Genomic DNA, 25,703 nt, shown 5'->3' with positions numbered 1-25,703 from the left:
AGATATTCTACGAGCAGTAGAAAATATAAACAGAGCATCATGAGACATTGGGCCATACTTAATTTGGAACCTGACTTCAGGAACTCTTTCACTCAACCACCTATATTTGCTTATACCAGGGCCAACAACTTGGGAGAAATCTTGCAGAGGAAATCCAAAGACAACATCACCTTCACTGGAACGAAACCTTGTTTAAATTGCGGCAATTGCAATAACATAATCAAAGGGAACACCATCAACCACCCCAGTAAAGGTCACGCCATTAAACTCAAAGTGAACGCAACTTGTGATACTTCTAATCTTATCTATGGAATCAAATGCCCTTGTGGCAAAATGTACATTGGGAAAACCGAACGACGCATCAAAGTCCGTCTCACGGAACATAAGTCTAACATCCGACTGAGAAATACAAAGTCAGCACTATCAGCCCATTTTGTTGAACAATCTCATAACGTGACTCAAATAAAGTTCATCGTCCTTGAGACCATAATGAAACAAGAAGGCAGAGACAATAACAAATTTCTCCTACGTAGGGAGAACTACTGGATCCAAAAACTATCAACCCAGACCCCCACAGGACTCAACGAAAGAATTGAATTTGCATGTTACCTGTAAAATATTTTGCCCTTGATGTCGCATTGATGTTTATTGTGCATGTTCCCACATATCATTGACACATCACCATCTAGTACCCCATTTTCTTTTAGACCCTAATTTGTTCGGTGTAATCATGTTCTGTGCAATTACCCACCGTTGCCCCACAAACGACAGGACACTCAACTATCAACGCACAGTGAACTTTTATTTATTTCTTATTTTCTTTATTGATTTTTCACACTGGCACATAGACCTTTTTTAACTTTTTTAACTTCATTTGCCTTTCTATTAACCCAGTGTATCCTCATATGCACCGAAGGCTTTTCTTATCTACCTTCATCACATAACGGTGCTAACCGAGTCTGCTCTCCCTATCCATGACACGTGACTGATCACGTGCCAACCGATCTTCAAACTTAACTAACGCGGGAAGCCTTTCGCCTTCACCGGCGTTTTGCAACAGACGACCGACCGGCCAAATTGAGCACAACTTCATTCTGTTTCAGGTTAGTGGCGGTAATCCCACATTTTAAACACGCGAACATCGCAGAGCACCGCACGCCCAGAGGCGCTGACGGCTCTTTGTTTACCTTTCTTACAGATTATACGATTACCAGCACGAACAGGCATGTAAGTGACACTCGACTTTATCCCCGTATTTTACTATCTAACGTGTTACTTTAGAACCACCGTCTACAAACCGGATAAATAATGAGATCACTTGAGCCCAGTTACTCTAAAAAATCGAAGCACCGTGACACTCACAATAGTTTTATTTAATACTTTACGGAGCACAACCCACAACCCATTTCACAATGGTTACCCACCACGAACCACCTAGGTTAATTAACAACTCTGTTGATATGTTGTGAATTCTTTTAATGTTTGAAAACATATGCACATTTTTTGATCCTAGATTAATTTATGTCATTATTATCATTTTCTAGTGTCAATTCCCTGACGAAGGGCATATAAGCAAATGCCCGAAATGCATTGGACCTATAAAAAGACAGTGCCTGAATGATAAAAAGCATGCTATGATTTGCAAATGAAATCCAAGATGATGTATTGAATTTAATTTCGACATTTATGAACTTTGAACCTAAACTACAAAATAAAGAAACTAACTTCATAACGATGTATGAAAGTCGTTTCCTTTCAATAGGGAATGATAAACATTGATGAGTGCCAACCATGGGATGTAACTAGAGATCCTCTAGCCACACGGTTTTGTATCATTTCTCTGGCGTCGTTGGACCCTCGACGTCACCAGGCTGAGCACCACTAAATATCAATAACTTTCAAACTCAAGATTACCCTATCATTAAATCAAGCTGTGCATCTTCCATAATAAAATACAATTACCCCTACAGCGTCCACCGGAATTGATTGCACGCCTTTCAAACGAATTGTGAACAAACAACATCATGAGTAACTACGAGGATATCTCAAAAAGCACCGAGGCCAGAGCCTCCACCTTCGCTTTCGAAACAAAAGATGTCGATAAAATATACTCTCTCATCAGGGAGGAACTAACACAAGAATCATCATGTCGATCCAAGGAGCAAAACATAAAACAATTACTCTACCTATCAAAAAGGAAAACAAACCAACAACTACATGCATCTACTCTTATAAAATACCACAGAAACCAACGCATACCCCGGGGGTTAAGAATTGCACTTAAGCCATCCTTATGCAAACATTCCAAACAATTCCAGGAACGGTGGTATGAGATACTTAATAAATGTTCATTGGACCTCATCCTTCTGATCATTCAAGAACTTTCATCCATCTTGGAAGAACTGTCTAAAGAAATAGAAGAAACATCTACCGAATTATCAAAAATGATGTCTGAAGAAGAACTCAAAACTACCCTAGAAGACATCAAAAACCAAATTGATCGTCACTCCAGAGAAATTAACGAACGCAAAATTAGAAAATTTAAGCGGGACACCTTGGACTACAGACTAGGAGAGGTCTATACTTGGGCCGACGTTTACGCCCAAAAAAGACGAAATCGCCCTTACAACTCCAACACGGACACATCATCCACTGACAGTGAAGCAAGCCAAAGACCACGCAAACCACAAACTACGCGTACCCAACTAGACCTCACAACCACAGAGGAACCAACCACCAGTCAAACACATGATAGCAGTCCTTTTTTAGATCAGGGCCAAGCCCAAAAAGGAGACCCAGGAGAGGGCAGAGAAAAAGAAAAAGAGAAAGAACGGGACCCTCCGAATACCAGGAGTACGACAACCACAACCAAAGAGAAGGAGAAGAGATCAAAGAAAAATCAACCCCAGAACACCTAGTAATTAATATCAGCGATCAAAAATTCAATACTCATGAAATGAAGTTACTAGAGAAAGGAACTTCATTTGTACCAACTACCGTCACTGACCAACTTGAATTAGAAGTGAGTTTTTTCAAATTCATGCGAAAACTCAAACTACGACATTTCTTCGATAATGTTGTACCAGAACGTCCACAGTCAGAAAAAGACCAACTATTAGGACTACGTCCACAGAGTTCATTCCAGGCTCCGACTAGCCATAAAACCCTTGACCTTTTTGAAAATCTTGTCAAACAAGACATCACGAAAATCAAACATACCAAACCTAAGAATAAAAACATCACTCAAAAGGATTGGGACACCTTGAACAGAATGGCTATGAACAACAGAGTCACCTTCACTAAAGCCGACAAAGGAGGAGCCATTGTTATTATGAACACAACAATGTACGAGGCTAAAATCACTGAACACGTGAGGGACATCACAACCTACAAAAAATTGGACGGCAACCCTACCACAGAATATTCTAACACCTTGAAAAACATCATTGATCAGGCATACCACCAAGGAATCATCACGGACAGAACTAAGAATTTTCTCATCACCACCAACCCGAGGAGTCCCACACTCAAGATGGTACCCAAGATTCATAAAAACCTCACAAACCCTCCAATGAGACCTATAGTCTCTACCCGTGGCAGTTTACATCAACCGATCGGTCAACTAATAGACAGATACCTACAACCTTCTGTCCAAGCTATGGATACATTCATTAAAGATACAACACAATTTTTGCTCAAACTGCAACAAATCAAACTAAACCCCACTGAGAAGGTGATCTTATGCACAGCGGATGTGTGCAGCCTATATACTAGCATACCCCATAATATGGTGATAGAAGCTTTGGAATCAGCCTTGCTAAACACTGACTTAGACCAGGACTTTCAACTATTCCTAATGGAACTCATGCACTTTACCTTATACCACAGCTATTTCAAAACGCAGGACCAGTGGTACCAACAACTCACCGGGATGGCCATGGGCAATTCGGCCGCACCCGTATATGCGAATTTGTTCATGCATTGGTACGAAAGACTACATATCTTCAATAATACAAATTGGACCAACCACCTCAAAATGATAATACGTTACATTGACGATTACTTCATTATATGGTCAGACACAGAAGAGTCACTGAGAACGGAACTTACCAAATTCAATTCCATGGATCAGAGGATTCAATTAACTTGGGACATTTCAGAAACGTCGGTAAACTTTCTAGACGTGAAGGTTGCAGTAACCCCTCACGGATTCATTACAGATCTCCATGTAAAACCCACCGACAGAAACAACCTATTACTACACTCTAGCTTTCATGAACCCAACTTAATACGCAACTTACCATATTCTCAAATGGCGAGAGTCAAAAGGATCACATCTGATGCAACAACTTCCAAACAAAGACTCACAGAGATGTCATTAAAATTCTCAAACAGAGGTTACCCCAAAACCTTAATTGAAGAAACTACATCTAGAATTGAGAAACAGGACCGATCCAAACTACTAACACCAACTTTAAAAACTGAACAAACTCGCACAGTAGTGGTTTCAAGATATTCTACGAGCAGTAGAAAATATAAACAGAGCATCATGAGACATTGGGCCATACTTAATTTGGAACCTGACTTCAGGAACTCTTTCACTCAACCACCTATATTTGCTTATACCAGGGCCAACAACTTGGGAGAAATCTTGCAGAGGAAATCCAAAGACAACATCACCTTCACTGGAACGAAACCTTGTTTAAATTGCGGCAATTGCAATAACATAATCAAAGGGAACACCATCAACCACCCCAGTAAAGGTCACGCCATTAAACTCAAAGTGAACGCAACTTGTGATACTTCTAATCTTATCTATGGAATCAAATGCCCTTGTGGCAAAATGTACATTGGGAAAACCGAACGACGCATCAAAGTCCGTCTCACGGAACATAAGTCTAACATCCGACTGAGAAATACAAAGTCAGCACTATCAGCCCATTTTGTTGAACAATCTCATAACGTGACTCAAATAAAGTTCATCGTCCTTGAGACCATAATGAAACAAGAAGGCAGAGACAATAACAAATTTCTCCTACGTAGGGAGAACTACTGGATCCAAAAACTATCAACCCAGACCCCCACAGGACTCAACGAAAGAATTGAATTTGCATGTTACCTGTAAAATATTTTGCCCTTGATGTCGCATTGATGTTTATTGTGCATGTTCCCACATATCATTGACACATCACCATCTAGTACCCCATTTTCTTTTAGACCCTAATTTGTTCGGTGTAATCATGTTCTGTGCAATTACCCACCGTTGCCCCACAAACGACAGGACACTCAACTATCAACGCACAGTGAACTTTTATTTATTTCTTATTTTCTTTATTGATTTTTCACACTGGCACATAGACCTTTTTTAACTTTTTTAACTTCATTTGCCTTTCTATTAACCCAGTGTATCCTCATATGCACCAAAGGCTTTTCTTATCTACCTTCATCACATAACGGTGCTAACCGAGTCTGCTCTCCCTATCCATGACACGTGACTGATCACGTGCCAACCGATCTTCAAACTTAACTAACGCGGGAAGCCTTTCGCCTTCACCGGCGTTTTGCAACAGACGACCGACCGGCCAAATTGAGCACAACTTCATTCTGTTTCAGGTTAGTGGCGGTAATCCCACATTTTAAACACGCGAACATCGCAGAGCACCGCACGCCCAGAGGCGCTGACGGCTCTTTGTTTACCTTTCTTACAGATTATACGATTACCAGCACGAACAGGCATGTAAGTGACACTCGACTTTATCCCCGTATTTTACTATCTAACGTGTTACTTTAGAACCACCGTCTACAAACCGGATAAATAATGAGATCACTTGAGCCCAGTTACTCTAAAAAATCGAAGCACCGTGACACTCACAATAGTTTTATTTAATACTTTACGGAGCACAACCCACAACCCATTTCACAATGGTTACCCACCACGAACCACCTAGGTTAATTAACAACTCTGTTGATATGTTGTGAATTCTTTTAATGTTTGAAAACATATGCACATTTTTTGATCCTAGATTAATTTATGTCATTATTATCATTTTCTAGTGTCAATTCCCTGACGAAGGGCATATAAGCAAATGCCCGAAATGCATTGGACCTATAAAAAGACAGTGCCTGAATGATAAAAAGCATGCTATGATTTGCAAATGAAATCCAAGATGATGTATTGAATTTAATTTCGACATTTATGAACTTTGAACCTAAACTACAAAATAAAGAAACTAACTTCATAACGATGTATGAAAGTCGTTTCCTTTCAATAGGGAATGATAAACATTGATGAGTGCCAACCATGGGATGTAACTAGAGAATTTGTGTATGATGCCATCACACATATGGGTGGATCATTAGCACAAGTGGCATGGTGTGCGTACATGGGAAACCCTCGCATCACAGCAAGGACACATCATCTATGTTCCTATAGCAGATATACGTAACAGTATGAACAAGTTACTTACCTTTTGTAACGAAAAATCTGTAAGAAACAGTAGTCTATATCAGATTCCTACCTTGGAATACATACCCCAGTAAGACCAATGCCTGTGGTGGGTCTCGAAACCAATAATCACACAAAAAAATCCAGGAGGACGGAACGGCCAAATATGACATCCCTCCGGACTTGGCTGTCCAGGCAGTAGTGTTTTCCAAATTTGTGCATCGAGGCACACGTAGCTGCCTGACAAATGTTCTGCAAGGGGACTCCCTGACCCAGGGCAGTAGTAGCCACCGTGGCCCGAGTGGAATGGGCCCTCAGCCCAACAGGAGTCTACGTATTTGGGAAGGGGTACCAAGCCTTCATACACCAGACAACACACAGAGAGATGGTCTGCTCGTGTACCAGCCTTCACTTTTCAGCAAACACGTGACATAATAAAAGTTTTTCATCCACCAGGAACTGTTGTGTGCGATCCAGATAGTATGAGAGCACACATTTTGGGTCCAGGCGGTGTAGCTGCTCCATCTCCTTTGGGGGATGCGTAGGCGGAAATAAGGTGGACAAGGTGAAAGAGTGCCGATGTGGAAGTCCGTGTCAAACTAGTGCTGGGAATAGTGTGTTTTCTGAAACGCAAACTTGTCCGGATGGACTGAAAGGTTAGTAGGTTATGGAGAAAGAGCCTGGAGCTCACTCACTCTCCTGGCAGAGGTGATGGCAAAGAGAAAAGCAGTCTTCTGCTTAAGAAGGTGGAGAAGAAAATTGTGAAGTTGCTCAAAGGGAGCACACATCAGAAATGTAAGAACCAGGTTGAAGTCCCACTGAGTCATCACATACGGAACATGATGTAACGTGTGTCTGACGCCTTACAGAAAACAAGTCACAATAGGGGACTAGTACAACGAAGGTTGATCAGTCAGCCTTAGTATGGGTGAAAGGGCAGAAACGTAGCCCTTGATAGTGCCCAGAGCAGAGCCCTGCTGGGCATGAGGAAGAAGGAAGAGATGACATTCATGAAGAGGTGCAGAAAGAGGGTCCACAGCCTTTGGTGTGCACCATGCCACAAATCTGGTCCACCTGCAGGCGTATACCAACTTTGTAGAGGGACGCCTGGCAGCATGGATGATATTACAGACTTGAGGATGAAAGTCAAATGGCCTCTACTGTCGCCGCTCAATCTCCAAGCATGAAGGTAGAGACTGTACAGGTACGGGTGGCGGACCGTCCTCTGCTGCTGCAACATAAGGTCCTCCAGAAGAGGCAGGTGAACCGGCTGGTCAACTGACATACTGAGAAATCGGGATACCAGTATCTACATGTACATCCGTGGTGCATTGCTAAGGCCAAAGTGGAGCTGGGAAACTGTAAGTGCTTTTGGCCTAACGTGAACCGCAGGTAGGGCCGGTGGGCCGGCAGGATGGGGATGCAGAAATAAACTTCCTGCAAGTCCACCGCTACCATCCAGTCTCCTTGGTCCAGGGCAGGTAGGACCTGAGCCACTGTCAGCATTTTGAGCGTCTCCTTCCGGAGGAAGCCATTGACGTTCCATGTGTCCAAGTTAGTGGGTAGGCCCCCATTGGCATTCTTGTGTAGCAGTAAGTAGTCGGAGTAGCAAACACACCCTATTTTGGGCCCAGGAACGGGCATTATGGCCCCCTTGGCCAAGAGGGCTGTAACTCCTGCATGCTGCAGTTGCCAATGATCTCCAGATACGCTTTTGTATTGCGGTGGCATGGCTTCAGTGGTTGCATCAAGGGTGAGGGAATAGCTGCTTGGGATGATTTTCTGTACCCACCTGTCAAATGTGACAGTGCGCCAGTGGTGGAAGTGTTGGCGAACCATGCCCCCCACTGGTGTCACATGGCCCTGAAAGTACAGAGTAGGGGGGTGTGTAGGCAGATGTTGCAGGGGAGGTGTGGACTGACCTCCCGATTGTCCCCGACTGCCTCCACAGTGGTTACCTCTGCAACCGCCGCGTTGGATGTTAGTCAGCGTTGCGTGGCTGCCAGCACATGTGTGTGTGCCACTTCCTTGGCCATAAAAAGAGCAAAAGGTACCAGGGGCAACAGGCCCATGGACCTGCCCGTAGCCATGGATTCCTTAATGTGCTCCAGCACATGGTCTGCCTTGTTGCCAAAAAGGCAACTAGCATCAAACTGCATGTCCATGAGTGTACTCTGGACATTGGGTACAAATTGATTGGACTTCAACCAGGCTTTGCTACAAATTGCCTTCGTGGTTGCCATCACCCTGCCCAGTGAGTTGATGCGATCCAGCCCACACCGGATCAAATGCCATGCCGCAGCTTGGCCTTCCACAAGGGCTTGGGCAAGTTTCGTCCGTACCGACAACGGGCAGCAGTTCCGCAACCGTGTCCCGCAAAGAGTGGGTGTATCGGACAAAGAGGCATGTGATGTTGGAATACCGCAATTCCAGACTCAGGGAGGATGATACCATCTTGTCGTACTGATCATACCTCTTGGATACCCTGTCCGGCGGAGCAGATAGGAATGCGGTCTGTGAATTGGAGGCCTGGATGCCCAGGCTCTCTGGGGTGGGGTGGGAGGACAGGACACATGGGTCGTCCGGTGGCGGGTGTTGGCATCTGCCCACGTGCCTATCTACAGCAAAACCTGCATCGGGCCTGGACCTAGTGCCCAAAATAGCGTCAGTCAATGCCTCATGACACGGCTGCAGAGGCTCAGCCGAGCGTGACAGCACTTTAAGGACCTCAGTGAGGAGGTTGGTCCTCACGGCGGTGACAGGGAGACGAAGGGTCAAGGCTTTGGCTGCCCATGTCAACACCACACTGTAGGTTGGCCCCTCCTCCGAAGCCACGGTTGGATTTGTGACAAAACCAGTGTCTGAAGAGGTGTGCAGACCCCTCGCATCCCCCAGTCCACCTGTCCATTCGTCTTGGGACTGACACTCACGTGTCAGTGGGTCTTCAGACCAATCCCAATACTCCTTATCACCCATTCTATGATTATCAGGGTTGTCAACAGATGTGGCTGGCTCGTCTAATTTATACTCCCCATGCGGCATCAAAAGCGGCGTTTGGCTGCGCCGTTCCCACGCCAGAGCCGTTTAGAGTGTGGTATCGGGGACGGCACCAAACGAGGACGGCGCCGATGGTGAAACCTGTGGGACTGTAGACGGTGAGTGCGTGAGGTCAACCAGCGAGGACCAGAATCAGGTTTTGGATCCAGTGTGGCCCAGCAGCGCAGGGCCGAATGCACCTGCACCGTCTGAGCCAAAGCACCAGTCAGCGTCGGGCCAGAAGCACCAGACCCACTAGGGACGCCAGACGTGTCCGCTGGTCCTAAAGCTGCTGCATTGCCCATCGGAGGAGTGAGGGACATCATGGCCATGAGGAAGCGCTCAAACTCATCCTGCGTTGCATGCTGCCCAGGGACCGGAGGTTGTGGGGCAGGCTACTTCTTGTGTTTTGCTGACGACTTTGCCACAGAGGAGTGATGTTGATTCCCGGAAATCTGATGGCTCAAACCCCACGCCCGGTCACTCGACCTCCGTCCAGACCATGACCTCTTGCAGTGCAGGCCAACTGCTGGAGTCGGAGGCGCTTGCGGGACCACTACCGCCTAGCTTCCAAAGTCAGGGCACGGCAGTCGGAGCAGCTCTTGTTGTCGTGGTTGACGTGGAGACAGTGGAGACACCGACGGTGAGGGTCAGTCACCGACATCAGTCGGTCACAATCCTCACAGGCTTGACACCTACATCCCTATTGGCACCGTCCAAAATTCAAGTAAAATCAGCAAAAGTGATTGTACAAAGTTTTGAATTTAAATAACTAAGGTGACACTTATACCAGAACTGTGCTGCTGGTGTGAAAAAATCAGACCTGACGTCAGCACACGTAGGCGGCGTCTGAGCACTCAGACAATGTCATAACGGCGCACACGACGCCGACGACACACGCTGAGCCACAGACGTCACCTACCGACGCACAAGGGTATTGCTGAAATTTGCAGATCCAGTCTGACGCTTGTGGATATTATAAGGGGAGGAATATAATACTGACCTGTTCATTTCATATCCTATCAGCATGCACAATGTCGCACATGGCACACACATGAGGTTGTCACACAGGGTCATGCTGTGCGTCAATTTCACATCTGTGACAGTGGGCATGTCAATGTCATGATGTGACAGTTCCATGTACTGAATGGTGTGCCCTTCCAGTGTTGATGTGCATCACAATATGTTGCAGATGTTACTCAGGTGATAAGTGTTGTATGTATTTGAAACACATGTGCACCATGATCATTGACATGTCTCAACAGCTCTTCACACATCAAGTGAGCCACAAGATGACATTTCCTGTGCTCCATCACTGTCTGCCACACCTAGGGTCTGCTGATGGAAGGATGCCATGCTGATGTATACATCCACATGGTCAACATGAGCGTATACTACATCCCTGCCATGTGATTTACTAGGTTCACTCTCCCAATGTTGACATATATGAGGTCATGGACGCAGCCTACACAACTATTCACTTGAGCATGTCTGATGCACTGTACCCCAATGGTACGTGCGTGTGAAGGCCTCTTCCTCGTTTCCCCAATGCATTGTTGACATACGCGAGCAGAGCGTACCCCAATGGTACGTGCGTGTGTAGGCCTCGTTTCCCCAATGCATTGTAGCCATATGCGAGCAGAGCGTACCCCAATGGTACATGCGTGTGTAGGCCTCGTTTCCCCAATGCATTGTAGACATACGCGAGCAGAGCGTACCCCAATGGTAGGTTCGTGTGTATGCCTCGTTTCCCCAATGCAATGTAGACATACGCGAACAGAGCTTATCCCGATGGTACGCGCGTGTGTACGCCTCGTTTCTCCAATGCATTGTAGACATACGCGAGCAGAGCGTACCCCAATGGTACGTGCGTGTGTAGGCCTCGTTTCCCCAATGCATTGTAGACATACGCAAGCAGAGCGTACCCCAATGGTACGTGCGTGTGTACACCTCGTTTTCCCAATGCTTTGTAGACATACGCGAGCAGAGCGTACCCCAATGGTACGTGCGTGTGTACGGCTCGTTTCCCCAATGCATTGTAGACATACGTGAGCAGAGCGTACCCCAATAGTACGTGCATGTGTACGCCTCCTTTCCCCCATGCATTGTAGCCATACGCGAGCAGAGCGTACCCCAATCGTACGTGCGTGTGTACGCCTCGTTTCACCATTGAATGAGTTGCATTTGCGATGGCAATCGCACCATACTTGTGTGTTCATTAAAAAAAAATACATACAGGACATCTAGAGGAACAGTGGTAGGATTAGAATGCAGCCAGGTTGTCATGGTTACAGAGATTTGAGAGAGTCCTACAGGTGATCTGGAAAATTCAGTTGGGCTAAAGTATACAATGTTGCAAAAGTTGTGCAGCTCTGGCTCACTTTTCAAACCATGCGTATGTGTGTCATGGCCTTATGTGTCATCGGATTGGATGGAACATAGGATGCAAACTATTGTGGCCTTTCACACACTACTCCTTGCACTCACAGACCCTCAGCAGCACAGATATAAGGCAGCATGTGGCTGAGGGAGGGCACTTGCCTGCACAAAATTAGAGTGGTAAACACAGCTGCTGTGTCTGTATCCTCTGGACCCTGATTAGCTGAGCTTGGAGAGGGCACCTGCATTCAGTGATGGTGAGAACAAGGCCCTGCTGGATGCCCTCCTGCCTAACTACAGCAAGCTGTATGGGAGACCAGAGGATCAGGTGAATGATGTGTGCATTACCTTGGAGTGTGCACCTGTTGTGTGTGTGACACTACAGCCATTGTGTATGTATATTTCAGAGATGCAATGTTGTTTGGAGTGAGTGCCGGTGTGCACAGTATTGCCTGAAGAGGGTTATTTGCTGTAGTGGGGTGTGTGACTGCATGTCACGTGCTGCAGTGCACCCTGATGTGGCAGATATTGCTCAGTGAGTGCCATGCTGAATGAGTGGTTTACACCCCTTATGTCATCTGTAGCCTTTCAATGGCATGTAGTGCATTTCTGTTTGCTCACAGGCCGCATAGTCCTGGACAATGATGCAAGTGTGTTCATCATCCTATGCCCTGTTGTCCTCAAGTTCTTTGTGCATATGTGTGTCTTTGGGACATGTACCAGGTGTACTGATGTTCTTTATCTTTACATTCATGACAGGTGTCTGCCTATGAGAAGGGTGACATCTGGCTGGACATCGCCAGGGCTGTCAGGAGAGAGGGGGGCCTCGCAGGAGGCTCAGAAACATCAAGAAGAGGTGGCAGGACATCCGGTGCTGGACCCGCTGCATCGCCAGAGTACAGCTGAAGCTGGAAGCTCCACGCCAGCATGGCGGCACCCGCCACCTCACCCCCACATGCTCCGGGTCCTGGAAGTGGTGTTCCCAGACCTCCATAGGCAGTTGCAGGGGAGACAGCAGCAAGAAGGGGGTAGGTACATGTCTGTTGTCATGTGTGTCACATGCTACCTGAGGTGCTCCCAGGCATGCTAACACTCCCACAGTTGGAGTGGTGTTGTCAGACAGCCACTCCATGCATTGTCATGAGAATGGCCAAGTTTCAGCAGATGCTTGTTTACATGCCTTGCCCTACTCAACATTTGCACAGCTCTGTGCCAACACTTTTTCTTTCACAGGTACTCCTAAGGTGCTATGTGTTAGTATGCATATTCCTTAGCACATCATCATGTTGGAGGGAGGTCTGTGATACCTGTTGTTACCTTACATGTAGCACCACATGTGCACTGGGTCTGCCCTTCTACATATTTTTGCACTGATCTGGAGTCTCAACATGTATTTTCTGCACGAGTCAGCCTCAGGGGCTTTTGTCCATGGTGTACTTTGTAATTGTCATGTGTTAGCTACAGGAGCACACTGTACATGTATAATAATTTTGGCTTGTGCATACTCACACTGTGCAGTGTGTGTGTGCATATACTTAAAATATGTTGCATGTTGTTAGGAAATCTTATAGATGGTCAACCAGACAATGTGACTTTGGGTGTAGACATCTGTAATGCCAGTGTGAGGTGAAGGTACACTTGGCTCCAGGTCCCAGGATGGCATCATATAGCAGTTCATGAAGGACTTTTAGCATGTGGCACAGGGTCACAGCTATTCGACCATGACCAGGTCTGGTTTTGTGTGTCAGGGTGGGAAAATGAACAGTGAATGATCATCAGCTATCCGGTTGTCAGGCAGTCGGTCATCAATGTGTCTCTCTCATACAAGTTGTTCCCTTGCCTGTTACTTCTACCCTACTATACATTGAACGTAGTTTCTCTTCAGATTGCCCAAGACTAGGCTTAGCATTGTGCATAGTTCAGTGGATTGGGACTCATGATGCATGCCATGGTTAGAAATGTTGGCAATTTTTTACTAGCTGATTTGTCAGATGTGTACAGGTGACTGATATGTTTTTCTTATTCTCCTTGCCAACAGCATCATCACCACAATCTGGAGGAGACACAGACACGGACCACACAGAGGGACCCAGCGAAAGTACCACCTGCTTTGAGGAGTCGGAGGGAGCCAATGGCACGGAGGGTGAGGAGAGTCTGCGGGCCAGACCCCATGTGACCGACACCTCCTACAATGCGGACGGCTCAGCATCAGATTCTCAGGAGGAGGGGGAATATGCAGAAATGGCCTCTTCTTCATCTTTGGCTGGCCTCTCCTCCTCCATTACCATCTCCGCCCTCCCACTTGTTCGGGTCCCTAGGGTCCGTGCTAGCCCCCGTGTCTCCTTTTGTCCCGGCACAGCAGCACCTGCCCCTGTGTCCCCTGCTGCCCTCAGTGTTGAGTCTGTGGACCTACTCCGGCAGATTGTAGAAGGTCAGACATCCATGTTGACTGTCCTCCATGGACATGCACAACTCATTACACAATTGGTGTCGTTCATGGATGGCATGTCATCTGGCATGTCTGATCTACGTCGGAGTGTGGCTGCCATAGAGTCAACACCAACGGCAGCTCTGTCCACCCAGCAGCATCTGCCCCCCCATCCTTCTGACCCATCCACCTCAGCCACTCTGATACTGTCCAAAAGTACACCCAGACCCCACAGGTCAGACACAACAACAGACACACCCAGCACACCCACACGTCAGAAAAAACACAAATCACCACGCACCCAATCTCAAGGGGATGTAGGCACACCCACAGAGAGAGGGTACAGACATCACACATGCATCCACAGACCCGCGACCACAGACTCACAACCCTCTACCTCCACCCCAATGTGTCCCCGGGTTCAGGTGCTAGTTTTACAGAACTGGCTGAAGTGTGCAGCCAAGTTTATATTGCTACTTTCTGCAATGCACCGGCCAGTGTGGATGAATCCACACCACCTGCACCCACTACACCTGTCCTTCCCTCTCCTGTCCCTGTGGTGCTGGGGGATTCCACAGATGATGCCCCCACTGTTACCACTGCGGATTAAACTCCATGTGCAGGCAAGTTTGGGTGTGTCAACATCTATTGTGGCCCAATATGTTTTTATCACTTGTTTGGACTGGCAATTGGCCTTCTTTGAGCAAGGACTCTTATTTGCATTTTAATTTTGGATCCAGCTGAATAAAGCTATTTATTTTTGTTTCTGTACTTTAGTTTGTCTGATAATGTCTTTGACTGCTGTGTGCCTGGGAGCTGGTGTGATTTTGGGTATAGTAACATGTGTCTATTTCCTGATGGTAATGAGGTTACCAATGGTATGTTCCGGCTTTTACTGCTGGGGGTCTTAGCCACACACACACACACACACACTGTTATGCTGGGCACTGGTGGGGGTCTGGGACACACACACTGTTATGCTGGGCACTGCTGGGCACTGCTGGGCACTGGTGGGGGTCTTAGCCACATAAGGCTTGTTATGCTGGGCACTGCTGGGCACTGGTGGGGGCCTTAGCCACACACACACTGTTATGCTGGGCACTGCTGGGCACTGGTGGGGGTCTTAGCCACACACACACTGTTATGCTGGGTACTGCTGGGCACTTGTGGGGGTCTTATCCACACACACACTCTGATGCTGGGCACTGCTGGGCTCTGCTGGGGGTCTTAGCCACACACACACTGTTATGCTGAGCACTGCTTGGCACTGCTGGGGGTCTTAGCCACACACACACTGCTATGCTGGGCACTGGTGGGGTCTTAGCCACACACACACTGTTATGCTGGGCACTGCTGGGCACTGGTGGGGTTCTTAGCCACACATACACTCTGATGCTGGACACTGCTGGGTATGTTTTCTACACATCACTTACACTTGCACTGAGACTGCAGACTTATGTCCCACATGTCTGACTATTACACTGGTGGAATATGGTAGCTTACTGTACCCCGAGATCAATGATGTTGGTGCGGCACGTCTGACTGTTACACTGTCCCCCGCCCCCCCGCCTGCCGATTGGTCCCCGCGCTCCCCGCCTCCCAGCGGACCCTCCCTCCCGGCTCCCTTCTTAAGGAGACCCACACCTCAGACCAGGAGCGACCACTGCGCCCACCACGGCCTGGTCGCCCCCACGCCCCCTGCCTGCTCCTCCATACCTGCTGCCTGTTGCCTGACGCCTGAAGCCGATCCCACGCCCCAGCCGCCGCAGGGCCGCCAGCCGAGCCCCCAGCTTCGGACGGAAATCCGAGGCGCTTTTTACCGGATCGGAATCGACCCCCTAATGTGTCCCAGGTGTGCTACAACGCCTGATTACAGCAGAGCTGGTATATTACTGAGAGTGCAGTGTTGGGGTTTTGGTGAAGTGACAATTAAAACGGCTTGGCAGAGGTCCCAGTACCCGAGTAAATTAAACTTTAGTAACTGGGCTGCTGTCAGCGGTTAAAAATAAGGCAAGAGGATGTTTGGTGGTGAGTTACGACCTCCTACATCCATTATCGGTCAACATGTTTCAGCCAGTGCCTTAGGGTTAATCTGGCTTTCCTCAGGTCCTATTTAAAAGAGTGCTGGTGCAAATTAAAAAAGGTGGGGATTCCCTTCTCATGCATACCTACACATTCTTAACATTTGCGCAGAAAATATTTTCATTTAAGTAGATTACAACTGGGAGTGAGCAGATAAACCAAACTTAACAGAGAAGCAATAAGAAATCTGGGTTAAAATATCTCCTGACCAGGATGGTAAGCACTGGCACTTCTGTGATGCAGAAGGGACTGAACTTCATATTTGATGGTTGAGTCTGGGGATAAAAATATGCTGGGAACTAATTGTGAGAAAAAGACACTGCGCTACCTGATGCCTTGCCACATAGACACTACCATCCTAGGACTGAGACCCATGAACATGGTGGAAGTTTTAAAAAACTACTCGAGTGCTCCTTTCACATATGCTACTCATAGCCAAGTAGTCAATACCAGTTGATTGGTAATAGCTCATCACACCAATATTGTCTAATTGATCAAGACTCCTGAGGTCTTTTGTGGCCATGGAAATGCTATTACATGATTTTCAGAATGCGAGAAGTAAATCTGAGACCACTTGGAAACTGGTGATTGACCATCTCAGAGTGGGACACTGGCCCTCTCATGGCATAGCAAGCCTTGCCCATCATTGTTAAACCATAACAAATGATTTAACAGAAAGCCTTAGTGAATAAAGAGATGAAACAGTGTGGATGTAATGACCTGTTACAACATGCCGCATTCGAAGAAGTATCACACCTGTTGTAAAGTAGCATGAGCTGGGTAGATAGACCCTGCTTCCATTCAACTTGTCGTTGCTTGTAAATAAGAAATAATGTTTCCTTGTGAATTTACTTTATGGATAAAAAAGATATCCGCGTTGACCATGAAAGGGTACAAAGGTTGTGCTTCTGTATTTTTATTAAGGAGCGGAGGCTCTACTTAATAGGGGAGGAAGGGCAGTGAACCCACAAAGCAGAATCCATCTGCTGAACTTCCTTCATCCTCATTGGAGAAAACACTGCAAGTATACATTACTCCAGAATGTGCACTCCCTCTGGAAAAGAGAGGATTTTACATTACCACCCAAATGTACATCAGGCACTGAGTGGTCTTCATTCTATACTATGGTGTAAAGTTTCCTTCTTTATTTATTGTTTCACACTATGGTAGGCCTGCATTTTAAATGTGTAAATGGCAGTGTTAAGCAAACAAACAATGGGCCACATGTAGGTGGCTACATTTCAGATTCGGTAATTTACCGAATCGGTAATTTAAGGAATCGGTAACTTACCGAATTCTTAAATACTGATTCGGTAAATTACCGAATCTGAAATGTAGGAAGCACTCAAGTGAGTGCTTTTCACCTGTAAGGATTTGTTATTTACCACCAACTACAAGTTGGTGATAAATAACGAAAACCATTAAAAAAGCAACTTTGTGCTTTTTTAATAGTGCCATGTGGCAGACATACATGCCCTTAGGGCACGTATGTGTGCCACATGTGTACCCATGCACTATTCAGGGGTGCAACAAGGTGTCAATGTGACACCCTGCCACCCTTGTAGGTCTTCCCCCCTCACCGATTCGGTATTTACCGAATCGGTATTCCCCATTCATTCCTATGGGCCTTGAATGGGGAATACCGATTCGGTAAATACCGAAATCGGTATTTACCGAATCTTACAGATTCGGTCAAAATTACAGATTGAATACCTAGATACTATTTACCCACTCTAAAATACAGAATCGGTAAAATTCGGTATTTTAGAATCGGTAAATGTTATTTACCTACATCTGGCCCAATATCTCTTATTTGATAGATTGGTCCTGCCTTATACCCATATGTGAAACCGCTTCACAATGCATTATTGCTCAGTTTACTCCTTGTCTGCACTCTCTTTAATTTTATTTCCATTGTTGCTCCCTCGCAGGTGCCCCGCTCTGTCTGCAGTGAGAGTTGCTCTCCCGGGTACAGAAAGGCGTTGCGCGAGGGGGAGCCGCTGTGCTGCTTCGACTGTGTCCCCTGCTCCCAGGGAGAGATCAGCAGTGGCACAGGTGGGCCTGATGACAAAGTGTAGTTTTTGCTGCCTGCTGAATATCTGTATTCCATAGAAAAAGTATCTAGTGTCTGATGGCTTCTTGCTTTGCCTTTGCGCTTTCAACCTCTACACATCATGTATCTGAACAGATATACGGAGTATGACTTATATCCATAAAAATGTTTGAGTATGGCACTCTCGGGGTTCAGGAGCTCAAGCACATATGATGTTTTATGCAACAGATCTTCATAAAGTCTGTTTATGGTGCATGGGGTGCATTGGTACCTTATTTCTTGGGGGCCTGCTCCAAAATATTGTCCATGTGAGGGATAAGTGTCCTTGAAAAGACAGATTTTCAAGGTCGCCCAACAGGCAACAACAGAGGGCTCTGATGGCACTGGCCTCTGGACTAGACAAGTTTGGTTATGCAGCCTAGCTGAAGTCAGTGTCAGAGGACAGTTAGGTGGGCTGTACTTTAGGTATGCCAGTCCGTCCTCCTTTCATATAAAAGTAAGCATTGATACCCAGGTTTAACATATTCAGACATGCACTGAGTGTGTGACCTCTTCCAGTGATGGGCCATCTAATCTGAGCCTGAACAGCTTCTTGATGGAACATCTGTGCATACATGCAAAACAAAAAACTGATGTTAAAGTCTGGGCATGTTCTGACATGCACTGGTCAGATCAGCCCCTTCGTGAGTTACCACCTACCCAAAGGCAAATAGTCAATAGTTCTTTATTTGACCAATATAAACCATAAAAGCACATTTAGATAAAACATGCATGTCACCTAAGACACGATGATGGGTGTTGTTAACAGATTAGAGGTAGGGTTCCATCCGTAGACTTGTTTTCAACACTGTATATTGTCGCACAGTAGGTTTAACAAGTTTCCTGTCTTACCTTTCACCAAGCTGCCTGGCCAACTACATGTTTTTGGTGACCTGCAGGTCACGGGGCATAATAGTCTTGGGTTAATAAACAGATCCGAACAACCTAATATCCTCAGCTTCTCCTTGTCATATCTTACCCACAGGTTACACAATGTCCCCTCAAGAGCGGTACAATCCTTTAGTATGTATTGACTCAGGATGGGAATAGGGCTTGACCAAGTTCTCAACCAGCGCAATAAGGGTGCCACTGCAATAACTTCAGATATGTAACCCACTCTAAGCTCTTCATGAATCGTAGAAGAGGGGGTGCTAGTGGGAACAACGAGAAGTCTACGCAGACATTTATTCTCAACCACCTGCAGTTCTCTAACATCTTTATACTCCCACATGATGCACCCATAGCTTTTCATAGGAATACATTTTCCTTTCAAAACCTTTAGTAGAGCAATTATTGGTTTGCCCCCTACTCTCTTTGCAAAATCCATGGTAGCTCCTACAGCCCCTGCAAGATATTCTTTTGAAGGACTCTTTGAGCAGTCCATGATACTTTATCGTCAAACACCAGCAAATAGGGGAAAGCTGAAACTTTAGTAAGTTCTGCCCTCCTACAGAAAAACTTCCTCCCAGCATCCTTCCGACTACCAATTGTCATGGTGTGAGATTTAGTAAAATTGGTAGATAGGTCTAGATAATCCATAAAATCAATGAAAGCATTTAGAAGGTATTGAGGACCCACAGCAGTCTGTGCGAGCAGCACTGTATCATCTGCATATAACAACACTGGGATTGATTTAGTGCCCACCCTGGGGATATCTCTTCAAGCTGCTGTCAATACATCCAATAGCTCATTAATATAAAGGGTACACAACGGGGGAGCCAAAATACAACTCTGCCTTACCCCTTTCTTGACTCCCAGGAAGCAGGCAAACTACCATTTTCATTACACCTCAAGGAGGCTGTAAGATTCCAATGGGAGGTTTGTACTAAAGTCTTCAAATCTGCATCCATACCCAGGTCCAAGAGGATGGGCCAAAGCTTAGATCTGTTAACAGGGTCCAACGCCATGGTTAAATCCATAAAAGCCATGAGCAGGCAACCCCTCTTGGCTATAGTATATTCTCCCACAATCATATGTAGGTTGACATACTGATCCAATGTCCCTGCCTTAATCCATACTGAAGCTCCAAAAAATACAATTAAAATTATCAAACCTGGACGTTTAGGGCTCCAGGACAACCTTTGAGAGGTCAGCTTCATAAAGATCTGGGGGGAACCCCATCCGGGCCGAGCGTTTTCCCCTCAGCTGTGGTCAAGATGACTTTATGCACCTCTTCAACGTTGAAAATCAAAGGTGAGGTTTCAATCCCTTGTTCCCACAGGGTGTCAGGCTCACCAATGTCCTCTCCACTAAAAATCCCTTGAAAATGTTGGACCCCTCTCAAAGGCAATAATACAGTCCACTCTAGAATTTACTGGACCTGAAAAGAAAGGACTGTTTACAATTTCCCAAACTTTAGAGCTGTTGGCTAACACGCTGGTCTGGCAAGGATTCTCCTCCTCCTGCCCCCTAAATAATCTTTTTTTTCCTATGCTTGGTCATATATTGTTCAGTTTTCATACATGCCTTGTTCTCTTCCCTAGGTTGCTGCTTAAGTGCATGCATTAAATACCTATGGGTCCTAAAACAATTACCATCAAACCAACTTTCTTCTTTGTTTCCATTAATCTTGCCACAGGAGGCCAAATAATCAGGAACCTGCTTGCTTACTTTATTAAAAGCTTCCTATATTAGCATAATCTGTGTTCTACTATCAAGACATAATGTAATATCACCCGCACTTACCACATACAATTTATCTAAAAAAGCCTCCAGGATTATCTTGTCTCACTTCATCTTACGGGCTTGATCCCTTGCATTAAGAACACTGTTGGGAACATTCTTACCCTCCTTCCCATTTATATCTAGTTTCCAGGCCAGTTCCAGTGTTATGGGGTTATGATAGCTAAAGTTGTTCCAAAAGCTATCAGAGCATTAACTGCAGGAACCAAGTCATCAGATAACATAATAAAATTAATAGTAGATGAACAACCCCTACCGGATAAAAAAGGAACAATATCACCCACCTGACTGTTCCAGGCAATGCAGGGTATTAGCCGCAAGGAGGTCCTCTAATTGAAGACCTTTTCAGGATGCTCAAAATGGGTGCCAGAGGAATTTGCATCCAAAGGGCCATTCACAAGGGTGCAGTCTAGCTGACATAGATGTATATTATAATCTCCCAAGATCATAACCTGACAATATGAGGCCCTCGTCTCCCCATAATGATACAAAAAAAATCCTGTGTGAAAATGTGTTCATTATCTCAACTTCTACAAAAGGAATTATAAAAATTCACTACCAACCATAGGGGGATTATTTTGGGACGCCAACTCTACTACCAGCATATTGGGTAAATCACTATCCACCATGCTGGTGGTGCATGGTTTTAGTTTATTTTATTATAGACAGTTACTAAAAACCATTGCACAGTTGTATGCCAACAAGTTAAAATCATTATGGTACTGTCGTAAAAGCATTAATAAACATGATAAAAGTGGCATGCAGTGCTTACACACAAATATACAAAAAAGCTGATAAGACCATTCGATGGATGCCATTAAAATGTTACAATAAAAACAAGTACTCTTAAAAGTGTACACTGCACTGCTTCGTGGCTCTTGTGATAATAAATTGATGTGGCCAGTGGTGTGCAGCTATTGTATAAGGCAATAGTGCCATTCAGCCTCAGCGAGGATTACGAAAAGTGCAGACAATATCAGGAGGAGAGCCCTGATGGCTAAGCTGCACAGCAGGGTTTTCAATCTTTGTGAGAAGTAAGCCTGGTATATGTTGTCCACTATTCTAGTGGGCACCTTGCACCAGTCTAAACGACCCTTATGATGGTGGTTGTAAAGTCAACCTTATAGATCAGCTATCCTAGTGGTAGCATGGACCAGCAATCTTAGGCTAAAACCTCAGAGAGCATGTAAAGCCAGTTCTTTTACCACTGATAATCCCTTGAATACCAAATGAAAGAACACCACACAAGGTATATATCAAATATATATGTATTTATTACTAAGTCAAGTCAAAGAATTTATATAGCGCACTACATACCCAGAGGGTCTCAAGGCGCTTAGGGAGGGGAGGAGGATTACTTGTCAAATATCCACGTTTTAAGTTGCTTTCTGAATGCTAGGTGGTTCTGGGTAAGGCGAAGGTAAGTGGGGAGTGAGTTCCATGTTTTAGCTGCCAGGTATGAGAAGGATCTGCCTCCCATGGTGGTCTTGTTGATGCGAGGTACAGTGGCGAGGGCTTGGCTGGAAGAACGTAGTTGGCGGGACGGGGTGTAGAAGGACAGTCGTGAGTTGAGGCATTCTGGTCCGATGTCGTAGAGTGATTTGTGTGCGTGGGTTAGCAGTCGGAAAGTGATCCTCTTATTGACGGGTAGCCAGTGGAGGTCTTTGAGGTGACCAGAGATGTGTTCGTTACGCGGGATGTCTAATATGATCCTGGCTGAGGCGTTTTGGATTCTTGGAGTTTCTTCTGGAGTTTAGCGGTAGTACCTGCGTAGAGGGTGTTTCCGTAGTCCAGTCGGCTCGTGACCAGAGCATGGGTGACTGTTTTTCTGGTTTCGGTGGGGATCCAGCGAAATGTTTTTTTGAGCATGCGAAGAATGTTGAAGCAGGATGAGGAGACGGCGTTGACTTGTCTGTTCATTGAAAGTGAGGAATCGAGGATGACGCCCAGGTTCCGTGCATGGTCTGTCGGGATGGGTGCTTTTCCAAGGGCTTCTGGCCACCAGGAGTCGTCCCATGCGGAGGGGGAGGTACCTAAGATGAGGACTTCTGTTTTATCTGAGTTTAGTTTCAGACGGCTGTGTTTCATCCATTCGGCTACTTCTTTCATTCCTTCGTGTAGATTAGTTTTGGCGGTGCTAGGGTCATTGGTGAGTGATAGGATCAGTTGAGTGTCATCCGCGTAGGAGATGATGTTGAGGTTGTGTTGGCGGGCGATGGCCGCAAGGGGGCTCATGTATACGTTGAAGAGGGTGGGACTGAGTGAGGATCCTTGTGGAACGCCACAGATGACTTCAGTGGCCTCGGACTTGAATGGTGGAAGGCGGACTCTCTGGGTTCTTCCGGTGAGGAACGAGGTGATCCATTCAAGTGCTTTTCCTTGTATTCCGATGTTTCTGAGGCATTGTAAAAGGGTGCTGTGGCAGACTGTGTCGAAGGCTGCAGAGAGGTCGAGGAGGATGAGGGCGACTGTGTCTCCATTGTCCAGTAGAGTTCGAATGTCGTCTGTTGCTGCGATGAGGGCGGTCTCAGTGCTGTGTTTTGCTTGGAAGCCGGACTGTGAGGGGTCGAGGGATTTGTTGGCTTCGAGGAAGGCGGCGAGCTGGTTGTTGACGGCTTTCTCGATGACTTTGGCCGGGAAAGGAAGGAGCGAGATGGGGCGGTAATTTTTGAGTTCGGTGGGGTCCGCTGTGGGTTTTTTCAGAAGGGCGTGAGTTCAGCGTGTTTCCAGCTTTCCGGGAAGGTGGCGGAGTTGAAGGAGCAGTTGATGACGTCTCGGAGGTGCGGTGCTATGGCGGAGTCTGCTTTGTTGAAGATGTGGTGAGGACATGGGTCTGTGGGGGATCCTGATTGGATGGAGTTCATCAGGCGGATGGTGTCCTCAGTGGAGATTGGGTTCCAGTCGTTAAGGGTGTTCAAGGGGGGAGAATGTTCAGCATATGGTTGGGTGGGTTGGTCTCCGGGTTGGTTGTCGAAGCTGTTGTGGATGTCTGCGATTTTGTTGTGGAAGAATAAAGCCAGGGAGTCGCAGAGGGCTTGAGAGGGGGTGATGTCATTGGAGTTGGCCGAGGGATTGGTAAATTCCTTGACGATGTTGAAAAGTTCCTTGCTGTTGTGGGCGTTGTTGTCTAGTCGATCCTTGAATGCTGTTTTCTTGGCCTTTCGGATTAGTTGGTGGTGTGTGCGGGTGGCATTTTTGAAGGCGTCCTTTGTGCTAGTGGTTGGGTCTTTTTTCCAGGCCTTTTCAAGGGAGCGGCAGAGTTTCTTGGACTTCTTAAGATCATCGTTGAACCATGAGGCCTTCTTGTTGCCAGGTTTGCGTTGACGTTTTTTCAGCGGTGCTAGGATGTCGGCGGTGTTGGATAACCATAGGGTGAAGTTGGTGGCGGCTTGGTCTGGGTTAGAAGAGTGGGCTGGGGTATTTAGAAGGAGCGATGAGGAGATCTGGTCGATGGTGATTTTGTTCCAGTTTCTTTGCAGAGTTGGTTTGGGGTGGTTGATGGGTTTCGGCTTGTTGTAGGTGAAGTGAACGCAGCTGTGGTCAGTCCAGAGGAGATCCGTAGTGTGGCTGAAGGAGACGTGATTGCTGGAGGTGAAGATAGGGTCGAGTGTGTGACCTGCGATGTTGGTGGGGGAAGTGACCAGTTGTTTAAGTCCGAGGTTGGCGAGGTTGTCCAAGAGGGTGGTGGTGTTGCGGTCGTTGTTCTTTTCAAGGTGAAAGTTGAGGTCTCCCAGAAGGATGTAATCTTTGGAGGGGAGCGCGTGTGGAGTGATGAAGTCCGTGATGTCTTCACTGAATTTTGCGCGGGGTCCTGGTGGTCTGTAGAGGAGGGTGCCTCTAAGGGTGGTCTTGGGGTCGATGTGGATCTGGAAGTGAAGGTGTTCAGAGTTGGCGAGATTGACGTCAGAGCTGGTTGAGATGTGGATTGATTTTTTATGGACGATAGCGATTCCTCCTCCTGTGTGGCCGGTACGGTCCTTGCGTGTGATCTTATATTTTTCAGGGATGGCAATGGTGATGTCTGGGGCGGAGGAAGCGTTCATCCATGTTTCTGTTAGGAAGGCGACGTCTGGAGAGATGGTGTCTAGTAGATTCCATAGGTCAATGGCGTGCCTGTGGACCGATCGGGTGTTGAGAAGGATGCACTGTAGGTGGTTGGTGTCGGGAATCTGAGGTGTGGTCGTAGCGGAGTTGGTGACGGTACCGATGAATTTGCAGGAGTAGCATGAGAAAGGTCCTCTCTGATCCCTTTATGAGATCAGAGTTCGAGATACGTAACAAGTTACTCATTTAGCATACTATAAGTTGCACAAATACAATTCTGCCCTAGGAGCCTCACGAACCATATACTAAGTAAGTGGTATAAGAACCACTTCAGAAATAGTGAATAGGCCTAGGGCCTAGAGAATCTCTGGGGCTACACTGGACAACCAATGGATTGGAAGTAAGAGGCCCACGGGTGGATCGAAGATCTGAAGAACCTGAAAGCAGAAGGGACAGAGTCTGAGTCACTAGCCAGTAACCAGGAAGGAACCAGGAAGGAACCAGGCGATGTCGCG

General features: G+C 46.4%; 1 protein-coding gene across 1 annotated transcript in view; it reads left to right on the top strand.

Annotated features, from left to right (window-relative positions):
• Nucleotides 1–25,703, top strand: part of LOC147693327 (extracellular calcium-sensing receptor-like) — a 130,643-nt gene that overhangs the window by 52,564 nt on the left and 52,376 nt on the right. The window contains exon 3 of the mRNA XM_086935932.1: nucleotides 18,302–18,425. Coding sequence (XP_086792058.1) covers nucleotides 18,302–18,425 — 124 coding nt within the window. The remainder of the gene's footprint in view (nucleotides 1–18,301; nucleotides 18,426–25,703) is intronic.

The sequence above is a fragment of the Lissotriton vulgaris genome, chromosome 8, assembly GCF_964263255.1.
Source record: "Lissotriton vulgaris chromosome 8, aLisVul1.2, whole genome shotgun sequence".
Taxonomy (NCBI): Eukaryota; Metazoa; Chordata; class Amphibia; order Caudata; family Salamandridae; genus Lissotriton; species Lissotriton vulgaris.
This window is presented reverse-complemented; position numbering and strand designations above follow the sequence as displayed.